Below are 16,780 nucleotides of genomic sequence, written 5' to 3' on the forward strand. Positions count from 1 at the left end.
CTCTCTCTCTCTCTCTCTAAAAAAAAAAAAAAAAGCAGCAAATAAAGCAAGGAATTTGAGATTGGGACCAAAGGCTATTAGCCTGCACTATCGGCTGCCCCAGCTCTGAATATTGAGGTCTGCCTGGGGGATAAGGGACTTTCTCATTCATGTGGGCACCACTCCCCAGTTTCTTCCTTCCTATACACCCATCCCATCAGTTCACAATTCCTTTTCACATGAGGAGAAAACCTTCTAAGAGAGGAAGAAACTGATTAAGCTAGATGCTGAGACACAGCCTTTACTAGGCAGGAAAGAAAATGTCTTGGGCTCTGCATGGAGCTTCTGAGAGAAGAAGGGAGGTAAGCCATTTGAACAACAACCATTAATTTTTTATTAAGTTTCTTGTTAAATATAACAATAATTTCTTCTCTTTCATAAAAACAACTTAAATTTTTACAACATTATCAGTTTGGAAAAAGACGAACAAAGAGAAGTAAAGAATGAAGAAAAGTAACCAAAAGACAAATTCAAGCACAGAATAAATACAGCCTATTTTCTTTTCATGCTTTCTTAGCCCTTGTGGCTACTGCCAGAGTGCCAGACCCCTCAGCCTCATAATTAAGAGCCCAAAATCTCCTCCAGCTTCGACGTGTCCAAGGGTGGAATTTTGGCGACTTCAAAGAAGATCCTGCAAAAGGAAGAGTGGGTCTGCTCAGTGTAAAATAGGTCAAAGCCAAACAGACTCCATGGAACAAATAGGACTTAAGGCCCTTAGTTTTCTCTTACTTTTTAACCATAGAGTAGAAAGGAATATGAAATGTGTCTGAATTCTTTTTTCTTTTAAGTGAGACTAGTCTGGGCCTGGCATTTTAATGTGTCCCCATGAATGAACACGAGCCCAATATCAGTTACTTACTGGTGAGAATACTTGGAATACACAGTCTTGAGCCTATTGTAAGAACTGAAAGTCAGCATGAAGTTCAGCCGCCTAACCAGGGGGTGGAGCTCAGAGGACTCGTAGCCACTGTAATACTCCAAGATAGGAATCTAGAAGAAGAAGCACGAACAGTTGACTTTTACCACAAGAAGCATAACCTTCCTCCATCCCTCCTACCCTAAATCCAAACTCTCCATCTATCATTTAGGCAGGAATAATATTCAAAGATTTATACAGTACAGTCACCAACCAATAATTATAGGGTACTATCTAGAAGAAAAGTTTTCATACACAAAGTTCTAGGATGGCCATATTTACATGTACCTCTTAGATGTTAGCCCTGGTCACAGGCATTCACATAAGCTGAAAACCTCCAAAGTCATAAGGAATAAGACTGATTTTGTAATTTACTATGAGGCCCAGAGCCAATGGCCAAGTAAAACCCCAAACAAAATCTGACTCCCAACCCACCAGCCAACAGGAACATAACATTGTTTCTCATCTCTGGCTCTAATAACTGTCATTCCATATATTCATTTTCTCACTTGACTTTAAGAATCCTCTGGCCAAAGCAATATGGCAATGTTTAAGAGCAAAGGTACTGGAGACAGTACCTGTTTAAATTCCAGCTCCATTAACAGCATGGCCTAGAGAGTTCTTTAACTTCATCATGGCTCAGTTTCTCAGTCTGTCAAATGGAGATTTTTATAGTACTTTTATTACAGGATTAAATGAATGTGTAAACACAAAGAGGGAGGGAAGGAAGAAAGGAGGGGGAGGGAGAGGGAAAGGGAGTGAGGGAGAGAGAGAGAAAATAGAGTCTAACACATAGGAGATGCCCATATAATGCTAGCTAGGATTAATATTATCAAGCCCCATGTAAGATGCTGGTAATACCAAGATGAATAAGGGACCCATCTCCCTTGATGAGTTTAGTTTAGAGAAAGAGACAAACATGCAAACAGAGAGTTGCAAAATGTATGCTAAGTGCTATGATGGAAGTGAGTACAGGACACTGGAGGAACAGAGCAGCAGAACCCATGAACTCCAACTCAGAGAGTCACAGAAAACTTCACAGAGGAGGGCACATCTGCAGTGCATGCTGAAAGTCAAGCAAGAGCTCAACAGGCAGAGAAAGGAAGAGGATTTATCTGTAAGCTGGTGGTTTTCTAAAAATATCTTCAAGTATTTGACATGAACTCCTTTGTTCCACAAATAGCTTACCTGGAAGCCCATATTTGGGGTTACCAGGAAGTCAGGGTGGGGTTAAGAAACCTATCAATTTAGAACCCTTTACCATTTACATGGTCCCTTAGATACTTCTGCTAGAAACCCAGGAGTCCCCTGAGTACTATCTGGAAACCACTGCCACAGACAAAAGGTAATCACGAAAGGTGCCAATCAAGGGACTAACACAATATTTGGGCATGTTAAATAAGATTAGAAAGTTGGACTTGGGTTGTGGCTCAGTGGCACAGCACTTGCCTGGCACATATGAAGCACTGTGTTCAATCCTCAGCACATAAAAATAAATTAAAAAATAAAGGTTTTGTGTCCATCTACAACTAAAAAATATTTTTAAAAATTACATAGTGCCACTGCCACTGTCAGTTCAGGCCCTGGATTCTTCCCCTTGACTATTACAACACCCTACTCACTGGTATTCCCACCTTTATAGTCTCCCTCACTAGTATTCCTTCTATACTGCCATACAAGGATTGTTTCCAAAACACACAAACAAGAGTATGTTATTTCCCTAAAAAATCCTTCAATGCCTTAATAAGAATTGGGTCTCTTAGGCTGGAGATATAGCTCAGTGGTAGTGCATTTGCTTATCATGCCCAAGGTCCAGGGTTCAATACCCAGTACTACACACACACACGTCAAGTGGGTTCCCTGAGCATGGCATTTATGACCACAACTTACCAACCTACCATTCTGGTCTCACCTTTCACCATTCCCTTTTAACACACCCTTTGCTGTATTCACAGGGGATGTCTTATTCAGACCTAAACATATCACACTCCTTCCTTAGCACCTTCACATTTTTTCCATTATTTCTCCCTCCACCTTGAATGTCTCCTATCACAAGTTTCCACTCATCTTTCAAGACACAACTCAAAAGTCACCTCTTCTGTACTGCATTCCTTTTCTGTAGGAGAGGCAGTGTATATAAAACAGGATTATGAAGATTGTAGTCCTCAGCTGATGCTCATTGGTTTAGCCACCAAGTATGAAAACACCAAAATATTTCTAGCCTAGTTGGTACACAGTTTGCTACCCTGAAACCCCTCAATTGCCCCCTTTAAGAACTATGAACTTCAGCAGGATCCATGGATCAAAGTCTGGCTCAACAGGGGCCTCCAGGACCACAGTTCCAGAGCTATGGCTAATACCCATGCTGATTATATAGTAGATTTAGATTTTTAACCCCCTGCTAGACATTATTATTGCTTATTATTTTTCATCATGATCACTTTATTAAATACATTCTCTATCCTCCCAAAATGTCCCCCATTTCATTATGACTTATCTGGGATTACACAATTGTTGTGCAGTTCTTTCTCAGCACTCAGAAGTTTCCCCATCAGTCGTGGCTCAGGATTTCTACATAAGAGGGACTTAGAGGTGACTGAACTGACAGTGGGTGCTTTATTTGTAAGCATAATCTCTCTATGAATTGCATGTAACACAGCAGTAAGAATTTAAAGCTCTCTAAAGCTGTCTTTATCTACAACATTTTATAATATTGAAAAAGCATCAATTATGAGTTTTACTTGTATGGGGGTAGATGGCTTTGAGGGCCTTCCTCTTTTGAAGACCACACTGCTGATATGCCTCTGAGTACCCTGTTATACACACAGTTACTTTCACTACTCTATATTCTCTGGGCCAGGGCTTTTCAAGTCCTATTCTAACAAATTCCCTCAGGGGCCAGCTTTGCTGAGGGGACTGCAAAGAACAGGGTTGGAATAGGGTCAGGGATAAGAAGTGGGCCCACCCCAACCCCTACGACAACCTGAATAACTTCTCATTACTCTGTTTTGTAATACCAGAATTTTAAGGAAGCTTTCTTTGTAATAAGGGGTACTATGACTAAGAAAAAGGAAACAAGTATTTCAAAACCCATGTCCCTAGGTTGTACAGGTATGAAATAAATCAAAACTATGGATACATGGCAGCTTTGTCACCAAGAGTTTCCCACAGCCCTAATTTTCACTCCCCCCTACCCCCAACCCCCATCACAAATATTTACACAGTGTTCAAGCTTCTTCATGTAGAGGGCCAGGAGGAAGGAGCCAGCTGCTAGTTTGGAAGCTCTCTCTTGGACATAGTCATATTCCTGCAGGGTCATCTCACAGATGAAGCGAGACAAGGTCAGTGTCTTCATGCTGGCATGGACACACTAAAGACAGCAAGAAGACTGGTTCAACAATCAATTCAGAAAACAGTACCAGGTGGAAGACCTCCTTTCCAGTTATCCTATCCCCAGTCCAAATAGCTTTCTGCTTGAGCAATGTATCTCTCCTGCCATCATGGCTCACCCTAAAGTTGTACACTTACAAAAGCACAGGGCCAGCAGTCTGTGTCTGCAAAAGCAGACTTTTTACAGGGAAATTCTGAAATTGGCAGTGCAATTTGCTACCTTTAGGATTTTAAATGAAATTATCAATTGTGGGTTCTCCCTCCTCCCCTTTCTGTGGGAGTCATCCTCCAAAGAGTCAGTCTCACAACTACAACTATGCACCTGGTTCTACCCTAGAAGATGTCCCACTCTCCCAAATAGCCCCTTCCCTTTTTTTATTTGAAAAAAACCCAATAATCTATAACACAGAGATAAAAGTGCAGAACACACACTTGTAGGATACAATGAATAATTATAAAATGGCCTCCTCTGTAACCAAAACTCAAGAAAGAAAACATTGCCCACATTCCCCCAAAATGTCTCAGGTGTCCCTTTCTGATCAAATCCCCTGATTCTATCCTCATTTCAAATCTTATAGGTACATTGGGTTAATCTGCAACTTGCCCCCCACCCCAACTCCCTCATAAAGATTACCAAACTTTAAGCCAAGAAGTTGTCAGCCAGCCACTCTGCTTATAGAGTGGCTATAACCCAGAAGTGGAGGAACAAAGATGTTCCTCCTCCCTCTTACCCTAGCATATCTGCGCAGAAAATGATAAGCAATGGGAATGTTGATGTCAAAGTTGAGGGCTTGCAGGATACTGATTTCCATGGCATGCAGTTCATCTCGCTTGTAAATATCATCACAGATGTACAGGAAGTCATCTACACAAGGAGGGCTGGGTTCCTGTGGGTGGAGAGGACAGTCAGTCACAACCAGACAGATATCCCTCTCCTCTCTGCTTATAAATGAAGGCAAAGGGGAAGAAGGGTGAAGGGTAGGAGGCAACCTATCCTTCATGTTAGTCTTTTTAAATTTTGTTTATTCGAATTTATTAGTTTTATGAAACCTTAGGGTTTGGGAGCAGAGAAGTAACAACTTTCATTAAGGAGTTCAAAGAACTTTATAACTATGGATTGCTACAAAAATCACACAGCACAATGCTGGCTCCCTCACTCCCTTCCCAGTTCCTGTCTCCTGGCAGAGTTCTTACTACCTCCTTCTCTTCTTGCTCCCTTCCCTCTCCTCCCTTCTCTCTCACTTCCCCTCCTTCTCTGGTCATGCCCCTTTCCTGCTTACCCTCAGAGATACCCTACACCTTAGCTTCATTTGGGCCCTGGCCAACAAAGAGGAAGGGAGAGCAGAGGAGGAAAAGAGGAGAAACGGGAAAGGGAGGGGCACCTCTTAGCAAATCTTAGAGCCAAGAACACCCATCCTCTGGTGGCCAGGACAGAGAGTCCCTACTAAGTGCTATGGAGGAGGGATATCTTTTCCTCACAGAATTGAAAAGTACAAAAGGACTTTTGTGAGGAGACCTGTGGAGATGGGATGATGAGAGAAGAAAGAAAGCAGCAGTGTGAGAACCTGAACAAGTCACTTCCACTCTCTGGGTCTTAGCTTCCTTTTCTCTAATACTATAGGATTGGTCCAATCTGTGATCTGCAAACAGGGAAGGGGAGGGAGGGAGGGAGGGAAGAAGAGGAAAGAGAGACAAAGAGAGCGAGAGTTGTAGGAAGAAGGCTGGGGTAGGCAGTAACTGCCTGGTAAGAAAAAGAGTTAAGAGCCTTTCTGCCTCCTCCTGATCTTCCTATGATCAAGTTCAGGCTCCAGAGGATAGGGGATAATAGGGAGCACCCAGGACAGTAGTTCTTCTAATCCTTAGCCCCTTTGTCCAGCTTCATCCAGTACATTCTCCTCACCTCTATCTCCCCTTTCTGTGGCCTCCTTCCCTCCCTTACCCTGACAAGGCCTTAGATTTCCTATGCCTGGTTCTCACTCATCAGGACAGTAGATCACTGCTCTCAGTCCCTATGCCTTGTGATGGTGCTTCTGGCACTGTAAAAATCCACCCCAAAAGGTCCTATCTTCCTTCTGGTGGTAATACACTTTTGTAAATAGGCCTCTCTCCTCTCAGCTCTCTGGTTTTGTTTTTCTGTGGAGGAACTCAAATCAAACAGAATCTGGTGGCTCTCAGAGCAACTCTGAAGGTCTGTGCCAGGAAGTACCCCTTTTATTCCACTACCATCCCTTTTTCTTTTAGCCAAGGCCCAAACAGAAGCTAAGGTGTAAGGTATCTCTTGGGGTAAGCAGGAAAGGAGGGGGCATGACCAAAGTAGGAGGGGAAGAGATAGAGAAGGGAGGGAGCAGGTAGAAAGGGAAGTAGTGAGGATTCTGATAGGAAGTAGGAACTGGGGAGGGAGTAAGGGAGCCAGCATAAAAACAAATCCATATTTCTAAAGTTCTTTGAATTTCTTAATAAAAGTTACTTCCTCTCTGCTGCCAAACCTTAAGGTATTATATAATTAAGATGACTGCTAGCATAAATAAAGGAGAAATAACAGTTAAACAAGTTAAACAAGTTCAGTTGGCACCCAGGAAAGGAGAAAGCATCAGAGATGTAGCTAGGAGGATTACAGTCACTCTCTCTCTCTCTCTCTCTCTCTCTCTCTCTCTCTCTCTCTCTCACACACACACACACACACACACACAAAGACCAGAAACTCACTTCAGTGCAACTTCAAAAATGACTACTTTACTTGGAGCATTTAGACTCACTACCTTCTATATCAAGCCATTTTCTCTTAAATAGCTCCAAGCATCCTGGTTTGGAAAAATTTTGTTCTATATGCAGATCAAGACTCTAGTAGATGGGGATAGAGTTGGAAGAACAGAAAAGGCTGGAAAGCAGAGAATCATGGACCAGAAAGAAGTTTTAAAAAGAACCACCCATTTAATTAGGCACATGCATACATAACATCTTCAAAGAGGAAATGGAAGAACCTTGCTGATTCCAGGAAACCAATAGAGCACCATAGCCAATAAGCATCAGTTTTCCTGCTTTAGGAAGACAGATAAAAAATTGATGGGAAAAATTATTTGTATGCAAGTATGTAATTGGGAACACATGGATAGATACACGCACACAAGTGTATGCATAAGTTTGTGTACATATGTGTATATGCATGCCTAACTACACATACGTGTTCATTCACTATTTTAGGTAGAAATCAGATTAGTTCTCTCTTAGGGACTCATGCTCACCTCAAATTTTGCTGCAGTCAGAAAGGCAGTTGAACCAAGGAGTTGTAGCTTGTCTTTCTGGCATACTACCTTCATCAGGTAGTGATCCACCAGCTTTACTGCCAAGTACAAGGTCTCATGACAAATCTCAAAGGTCATCTGGAGGAATACACAAACAGGACAAGAATCAACACATCTTACAGATCCATAAAAATCTCCATACTGATCTAGATTCCTGGACTATCTGTAACATCATGGATAGTCCTGGCCAGTTGGGACTGTGCTAGGAATGCAGAAAACTACTTCAGTAAGGTACCTGCATAAATCTCCCATGCCTTTAAGGACCCCGGTATTATCTGCCCTCACATATTTGAATAGGTAAATAGTCTTTCAAGCCAGAGAGAGAGAGAGAGAGATAAGCTGTTTTGCCTTCTCTGGGGGCACCTTGAGTGGATATACACTCTCTCTCTCTCTTTGATCTCTGATACTGAGGTTCTTGCTTTCCGCATTTGTTACCAACTTGTAAACTACATGAAGAGATCACGTTTATTTAGTTGAAATACAGAGTCTATTAACTGATTTATTATTAGTTTCTTTTCTCAACTAGCTATGCTATTAGAATATATTGATTGGGAGCAAGTATCAATAGCACAATTTGGAAGAGAACTAAGAGATACGGGGAGCCAGAGTGAAATTAAATCATTAGCAGTATAACTCCCCTTCCTTTCTTTTTCTTAGTTATCATTATCTTTCCTTCACCAACTCCAAGAAATCTTCTCCTATAACCCCAGTCTCAGAATGTATGCTGGCCCATGCAGTACCTTTGTGGAAATTAGAAGAAAAAAAAGAGGTGGCTTCTTTGGGCAAATAAAGCCCTTCAGATAGAAATCAATTACATAATATCTTTATATGAATCAGCAAAGGTACACAGCAGCCCTATAGCCAGAATGCATGGCTTGGCAAGCAGTATGAATTCAATTTCACTGGCTGCTTTTGCCTTGGCTAAAGCCCTTGTATAAACACAATTTACACAACTGTACACAGAGGGCCCACCAACCATCAGTGATACTTCTTCTCCATAACTCCCAGGTTCCAAGGATTCAAGAACAACAAAAATCTTTCCTAGCATAACACCTAACTAATAGCCCCCTCCCAACATCTCCACAAGATAGCTATTCAGTTCCTGCCTTCCAAATCTTCAAATACAGACTAATCCCTCTTTGAATGGTTTTAACAGAAAATTCTCCCTTATCTTAAGTGAAATCACCCTCCCTGTAAGCTTCACTTCCTTGGGCCTTCTTTTGTACAGGCTAATCTTGTGGCCAGGAACCCAGATGACCAAAAAGCAGGCGAATGAGAAGCATTGGAGAAATGGATGTATATATTACATAAGCAAATGATTATCAGAAAATGGCTGAATACAACAATTCAGCAATACACATAGTAAGTTATGATCATGGAAATACCAAGAAGCAGTTCTAAACTGTTCCATGAATATGGCTTTGAATTTTCTCAGAAATCTGTATTGGTTTCCTATTACTGCTGTAATTAAATTGCCAACAACTCAATAACTTAAACAACACAAATTCATTATATTAGGGATCTGAATGTCAGAAGTCCAAAATAGGTCCTCTTGAACTAAAATTCAAGGTGTCAGCAGGTATGTGTTCCTTTCTGGAGGTTCTACTACAGAATCCATCGTCTTGCTTTTTCTAGCATCTAGAGGAAGCCCATATTCCTTGGTTTATGGCTCCTTCCTCATTCAAAATCAGCTAAGTCTCACATTAAATCACAATCCACTTCCCTCTCCCACATTTAAGGACTTTTGTGATTACAATGGACCCACTCACTCAGACAACCCAGGATAATTCCTCTTTCTTGAGTCTATTTTGTTTTTGTTGTTGTTGTCGTTGTTGTTTGGGGGCACTCGACCACTGAGCCACATCCCCAGCCCTATTTTGTATTTTATTTAGACAGAAGGTCTCACTGAGTCGCTTAGGGCCTCACTTTTGCTGAGGCTGGTTTTGAACTTAGATCCTCTTGCCTCAGCCTCCCAAGTTGTTGGGATTACAAGTGTGCGCCACAGCTACAGGCAATATTTCCCCTTTCTTAAATTCCGTTCATTAGTGACTTTAATTCAACTTTACTGTGTAAGGTAATGTATTCACAGGTTCTGGGGATTAGGACATGAATATTTTATTCTGTCTACCACACTGCCCAAAGAAATAAGATGGGAAGAAAAGGATGGGAAGAGTTTATGTAGATGAAAGATAATGACTATCACCATAAATATCAAGAAATCAAGGTTCAGGTAATTATAAAAAATAAAGATAAAAGAGGGTAGGAATGGAAAGCAGCAGTCATCTGAGGATAATGCTTGTGAACAAACACAGCCATTATTTACATAAATTCCTTCTAGTCCCTTACATAGGCCCTTAGCTGCCCATATATACATGTGGGTATCAGATGGTAGCATCTAAGTGTGTGGGTAATATCTGAATGAATGGTCAAAATTTAGAGACAATAAGTATTTAACTTTGCTGGTTGTGGTGGTGCATTCCTGTAATCTCTGCAGCTCAGGAAGCTGAGGCAGAGGGATTGTGAGTTCAGTGCCAGCATCAGGAATTTAGCAAGGCCCTGAGCAACTTAAGCAAGACCCTGTCTCAAAATAAAACATGAGGATGTGGCTCAATGGTCAAGCACCCTTGGGTTCAATCCCCTGTATCAAAAAAGTTTAAATTAGCTGTGTCCATTATAGTAATACCTCTTCTTGAATGTTAGGCAATATCTTTCTAATGTTATTCTACCACTTGAAACTATGTGAAAGAAGTCTAATCCTTCTTGTGACAGCTCTTCAGCTATTGAAGACGGTTATCATAACTCCCATAAATCTTCCCCATTCAAGACCAAGCAACTTGACTTCCTTTATTCTTTACATTATATGGTTTTCTGTTCCCTCAGTGTCAGGTTCCAAATGAAAGTCTTTGTGCTGGTTAGAGAAGAAGGGGTGATATTCTAGGTAATTTCAAGCAGCTCCAACAAATGTGACAAGAAGCCCTTCAACACAGTACTAATATTCTCTCCCTCACTTTACAACAGCCTCTGGCTAGAGTACTCTTCCAATTCTCAATAAATAACTATTATTCTTAGTGGAAATAGGTAAGAGAAAATGAAAAGGAAGCAATAGATAAATCAAAACTAGTAATAAAAGATACACTATGTCATGAACTAGAAGACAAATTGGTCAAAATCCATCTCAAATTCCAAAACTCAAAGAACTTCTTCTATAAAGAGGAATAAACAGAAAAACATCAACCAGACATATGAAAAGGAACAAGTAATTTTAAAAAGAGAAACATTTTTAGGAATCAGCAAGCATCTACCTAAAAAACCTTTTCATTCTCAAGAACAGAATGAAATTTTAAAAAGTAATATTCTTAACAAGATCTGAAAGGACCCTGAACCTATGAAAATAGAAATTCTGGGACCAAGGAAGACTATAGTTTATGGTGCTGGTATTGTGACTCAGTGGTAGAGCATTCGCCTAGCACGTGTGAGGCATGGGGTTTGATCCTCAGCACCACATAAAACATAAATAAGTAAAATAAAGGTATTGTGTCCATTTACAATTTTTTTAAAAGACTGGTTTATGATATAACATGGTTACTTAGTTTTAAAAAAATTTGTAACAGTAAACAGGATGTTAGATAATGCCAAAAAAACAAATCAACATTCCAAAGACTACTTTAAGAAATTCTCTTGAAACTGAGAGATAAAAGATAATAAATGAAAACTTCAGAGACATAGAGAATAGATCCTGGAGATACATACAAACTATCTCCTATGCTCTCTTCAAAAGGAAGGGCAAAGATCAGAATTCTTCCAGGCAAAATACAGAGCAACAGGGCTAGGACTGTAGCTCAGTGTTAGAGCGCTTGCCTAGCACATGTGAGGCACTAGGTTTGATCCTTAGCACCACATAAAAATAAATAAATAAAAGAAAGGTATTGTGTGTATCTACAAATAAAAATATTTTTTAAAAAAACAAAGTACAGGGTAGGACCAACGGAGGTTCAGTTAGCCTGGGGCAGTGGGCCCTGCGTGTGTTTACGTGAGCCATGTTCCTAGGGAATATGGTGGTAAACCACTTATAGACAACCTGCTTCTGGGTCAAGATTTCATAGGTGGCAAAGCAGCTCCCACTCTGCTAACTATTGAAAGTCAGCCACAGGCACAAAGTTTGTAAAAAAAAAAAAAAATAGAAAAAGAAAAAATGAGAGAAAAAGTAGAAGGGTAAAATTATCAAAGAAAGTGTAGATACAAATTTCTTTCTTGGGCAAAGAAAGACTGGACCTTTAGGTTAAAAGAACTTACAATATAACAGAAAAAAATAAGAGAAAAAAGGCCCACATCTAGAAATGTCAAAATAATTATTCATAGGGAACATAATGTATTAAACATTGATGATTTGTATTTAAAAGTCTAGCTTATTTTAAAAAGCAGATAAAGAAATGAACTAAAATGTGCAAATTATTTCATCTTGCTCGAGGGGAAATTAATAAATTCTATCAAAGGGGTTGCTTAAATAAAGATCATAGCCATTTAAGAGAATTATAAAGCAGCTTAAGAGAATGTAGTGTAACTACACTTATATTGAAAGACTACTAAGATTTATTATTAAAACAGCAAGTTGCAGATCAATGAATACAGCATGATCTATTCATATAACAAAAATATTGTGAAATACATACCGATTTAAAAAGCTATATCTCTATAAGGTCATACATGAGTATATACGTATGTATTAATATATTACTCATATAATTTAAGATTTTTAAAGAAAGGACAGTTAAAACTTTATGATAAGACACACAAAAAATGAACTGGATGGATACACTCTAAATGTTTATATTATTATCCCCAGAGAGTAAGAAAAGGAGTGTTGAAGCAAAATAAATTTGGCCTAAACTAGCCTCTGTATTTGAGGGATAATTTTGGCCTAAAGCATGCTTTTGTGAATTACAACCTAGCTTGATATGCAAGCAGGTGGTAACCTAAACAAGAGTATATCCCTGTAACTAAGCAACTGAGTCTTAGCCAATCACAGAGGCTGAACTTCCAGCCAATCTGAGATTGAAAACTGACAAAACATGACCACATAAAGCAAATGCAAGTGCAGTCAATCAGGCTGCTTGTGTATGTCACTTACTTGTCTCCAGCTATAGGTATAACCTGCTTATGTAGTGGTCTGAACACCTTTGGTCTAGAATGTTCTAGGAACATTTTCATGATCAAGTAAACTGTTAAATTGAACTTGTATGATGTTCCTTTACATAGGAGGAAAGGGTGGTTGATTTTATGCATACATACAAAAATATACACGAATACATATCCATATACATATTATAAACATATATTAATTGTGCACTTTTAAAAAATGTAAGAGGCAGGGCAGCTAAGGTGGTATGAAAGAGTTGAGTGAATGCCAGTAGAAATTAAGAAAATAACAATTGTGGGTAATTATCACAATGTTCTCAGACTTCAGTATATTAAGAAAAACATAAATTGGCATATAAATTATATAATTATTAGGCCTCTGTACCCTATGGAAAATACAGTTCTTCAGTGAGTTATTCATAACAAAACTTGTTATATCTGAAGAAAACCTCATTAGCTTTTAAAAAGCAGAAATTATAATTTGGGTCACATTGTTTATGCACAATATAACAAATCTAGACACTGATAGTAAACCAAACAAAATAAAGAAAAGGAAAGTATTTGAAACAAAAAGGTAAGCAGTGGTTTAAAGAAAACAATGACAGGTTGGAGATATAGCTCAGTTGGTAGAGTGCTTGCCTCGCATACATAAGGCCCTGGGTTCAATCCCTAGCACCACAAAAAAAAAAAAAAAAAGAAAACAATGACAACAGAAACTAAACCTGGGTCAAAAATTAAATAAAAACTATAATTTCAGATAATTGAGAAAAATCAAAACAGGTTATCTTTCAAAACTAATGGGGTAAGGGCTGGGGATACAGCTCAGTTGGTAAAGTGCTTGCCTCACATGCATAAGGATCCTGAGCTCAATCCCAGCACCACCAAAAAAAAAAACTAATGGGGTAAGTTAGAACCATATGTAGAAGAAAATGTGTAGCAAAGTCAGAAATAACTAAAATAGACTAAGTATTTAATTTAAGAAGCTAGGGAAATGAAATACAATTTCATAAGAAAAAAATAATATTGATGATGAACTTAAAAACCAGAAAAAGTTATATATTTTTCCCCGAAATTGTTTTCTGAAAATGACTAGAGGACTGGAAAAAAATCTCTTCTAAGGAAAAGACACAACGTACATTGTACACAGCACCTGGGAGAAGGATAACATAGCACATTCATTATGAATGTGAAAAACAATCATTTCAAGGATTATGCAAGAATGCCATGAATAATCTATGATAACTGTGAAAATATCCTTGAAATAGATAGTTTAAGAAAAGAAAACCTACAAAAATGAGTCTAGGAGAGTAGGCCAATAATCATTGATGTTATCAGAAAAAATTCTCAAAGAATCACACACATAAATGGTACCATGAATTAGTGAGATCATAGGCAAGCTCTTCAAGGAAAATATAACTCTTGCATTAAATTAATATTATGGGAACTTTTCCCTAATTGTATTAACTTGCTAAAGCACTAAACACGGGCTGGGGATGTGGCTCAAGCGGTAGCACGCTCGCCTGGCATGCGTGCGGCCCGGGTTCGATCCTCAGCACCACATACAAACAAAGATGTTTGTCCACCGAAAACTAAAAAACAATAAATATTATTTTAATAAAAAAAAAGCACTAAACACAGTTTAGAAGTGATAGTACCCTTCACCAAAAACTTACAAAAGAATCTTATTTATGAATAGAGATGCAGAAATTCCAAATAAGGTATAAGAGTAAATTAAATAAATTATTACTAAATTCAGCAAAGTGGATGAGCACACAATAAATATAAAAAAATATTAATTGCTTTCTTAATATACAAGCAATACATTTAAAAGAAAAAAGGATGATATTCATAACATTCTAAAAATGTTCAATACCCAGAAAAAACATTTTTAAGTCAGTAGGACCAATATTAAGATGATTTTTTAAATTAAAATGGTAAAAAAAAGATCTAATAACTAAACAGATATGGCATAATTGGCTTGGAAATTTCAGTATTGTAAATATGTGAATTTTCCCTGAATTAATCCCAGTGGACTATTTTTGAAAACTTGACAAAAGTATTCTACCTGAAAGAAATACTATATAAAGAACAACAAGGGATATTTTGTAAAAGAAAAGTAAAGAGGCAATAAAATGTATTACAGAGCCATAATAATAAAAACAATATATTACTGGTGTTAGAACAGGCAATCAGAGCAACAGAATGGAATTGGAAATACCATAAATAAACTCAAGCATATAGGCTAAAGATAGCATTTCAAAGCAGTGCACAATGAAACCAATAAATGGGGTTAGGATAAATGGATAATCACTGGGTATATGTATTTAGAGGCTGACATAAAACCAAAATAAATTCCAGACTAAGGGTTTAAAGTGAAGATGAAATTATAAATGTTCTAGAAAAAATTCAGAGAAATATTTATGTAATTTTGAACTGAAAAAGACCTTTCTAAACCAAAAAGGAAAAGAACTGATATAGAATTGATTACTTAAAATGCCAATACAGGGCTGAGGCAGTAGCTCAGTGGCAGAGCACTTGCCTAGCATGTGTGAGGCACTGGGTTTGATCCTTAGCACCATATAAAAATAAAACAAATAAAATAAAGGCATTCTGTCCATCTACTACTACAATTTTCTTAAAATGCCAATACATCTGTGCATCAAACTAAAATACACAGGAAGGTATAAAACTCACAGGTAAGAGTAAATATGCAAAAAATTTCAGAATATATATATATATAATATGTAAACCATTCATATCTTTAATATTAAGAAACAATTAAAAATAATAGCTACCTTAATATATGTTAAGAGATAGGCAACATAGAAAAATATAAAATGGAAAATCAAATTTTCAAAATATGGGGAGGAATGAACACAACTGTAGAGTTTTCTTATTAACATATTTTCTGCTTTTGTTTCTGTTCTTTATGATCATGTTAAACAAATATTATTTCACAATAGCTTGTTATGATCAAAAGATGGGTTTTTAAGCCTCGTGGTAAGCATAAAGCAAAAATCTATAATAGACAAACTAAAAATAATAAGCAAGGAATCAAAACATAGTACTAGAGTAATTCACTTAAGCACCAAGGAAGACTGTTAAGAGGAGGAGAAAAAAGGAACTACACAAAATTAGAAAATAAGTTACATAATGGCTGAAATTAAGACCTTATCTATCAACAATCACATCAAATTTAAATGGATTGAATTCTCCAATGAAAAGACACAGTGACTGAAAAGAGTTTAAAAAAAAGCAAGACCCACCTATATGTTGCTTACAAGAAACTCACTTCACCCCTAAGGAAACACATAGAATGAAAGTAAAAAGTAAGGAATAAAATATTCCATGCAAAATGGAATAAAAAAGAGAGTATAAGTGCCCATTCTTCCTTCAAATAAAATAGACTTTAAATGAAAAACAGTAAAAAAGAGACTAGAGGCTATTATATAATGATTGATAAAAAAATTCTAAATATATATGCACCCAAATATTGGAACAATATACAAGATAATATTAGTAGACTTAAAGTGAAAGAGAGACTTCAATACAAAAATGGTTGAGGAATCGGGCACAGTGGTGCATGCCTGTAACCCTAGCTGCTCTGGAGACTGATACAGGAGGATTGTGAGTTCAAAGCCAGCCTCAGCAACTGAGAGGCACTAAGCAACTCATTGAGTCCCTGTCTCTAAATAAAATACAAAATAGGGCTGGGGATGTGGCTCAGTGGCAGTGGTTAAGCACCCCTGGGTTCAACCCCCAGTATGAAAACAAAAAAGAAGAAAAAAATGAAGGAAAGAAGAAAGATCTCAAACTTATCATTATACCTAGGGGCTGTGGCTCTGGCTCAGTAGTACACACTTGCCTGGTGTATGTGAGGCACTGGGTTCGATTCTCAGCACCGCATATAAATAAATAAAATAAAGGTCTATCAACAACTAAAAAAATATATTAAAAAACTTATCATTGCACCTCAAGGAACTTGAAAAACAAGAGC

The 16,780-nt window shown here is 38.0% G+C and overlaps 1 protein-coding gene across 1 annotated transcript in view; it reads right to left on the reverse strand.

The window, feature by feature from the left end:
• Positions 1-349: 349 nt before the first annotated feature.
• LOC139703286 (G2/mitotic-specific cyclin-B3-like) overlaps positions 350-16,780 on the reverse strand; it is a 47,895-nt gene continuing 31,464 nt past the window's right edge. The window contains exons 8-12 of the mRNA XM_071606520.1: positions 7,588-7,725; positions 5,077-5,232; positions 4,176-4,325; positions 899-1,029; positions 350-670 (exon numbers count right to left, since the gene is read on the reverse strand). Coding sequence (XP_071462621.1) covers positions 601-670; positions 899-1,029; positions 4,176-4,325; positions 5,077-5,232; positions 7,588-7,725 — 645 coding nt within the window. The 3' untranslated portion in view covers positions 350-600. The remainder of the gene's footprint in view (positions 671-898; positions 1,030-4,175; positions 4,326-5,076; positions 5,233-7,587; positions 7,726-16,780) is intronic.

This window comes from Marmota flaviventris, chromosome X, assembly GCF_047511675.1.
Source record: "Marmota flaviventris isolate mMarFla1 chromosome X, mMarFla1.hap1, whole genome shotgun sequence".
NCBI classification, from domain to species: Eukaryota; Metazoa; Chordata; class Mammalia; order Rodentia; family Sciuridae; genus Marmota; species Marmota flaviventris.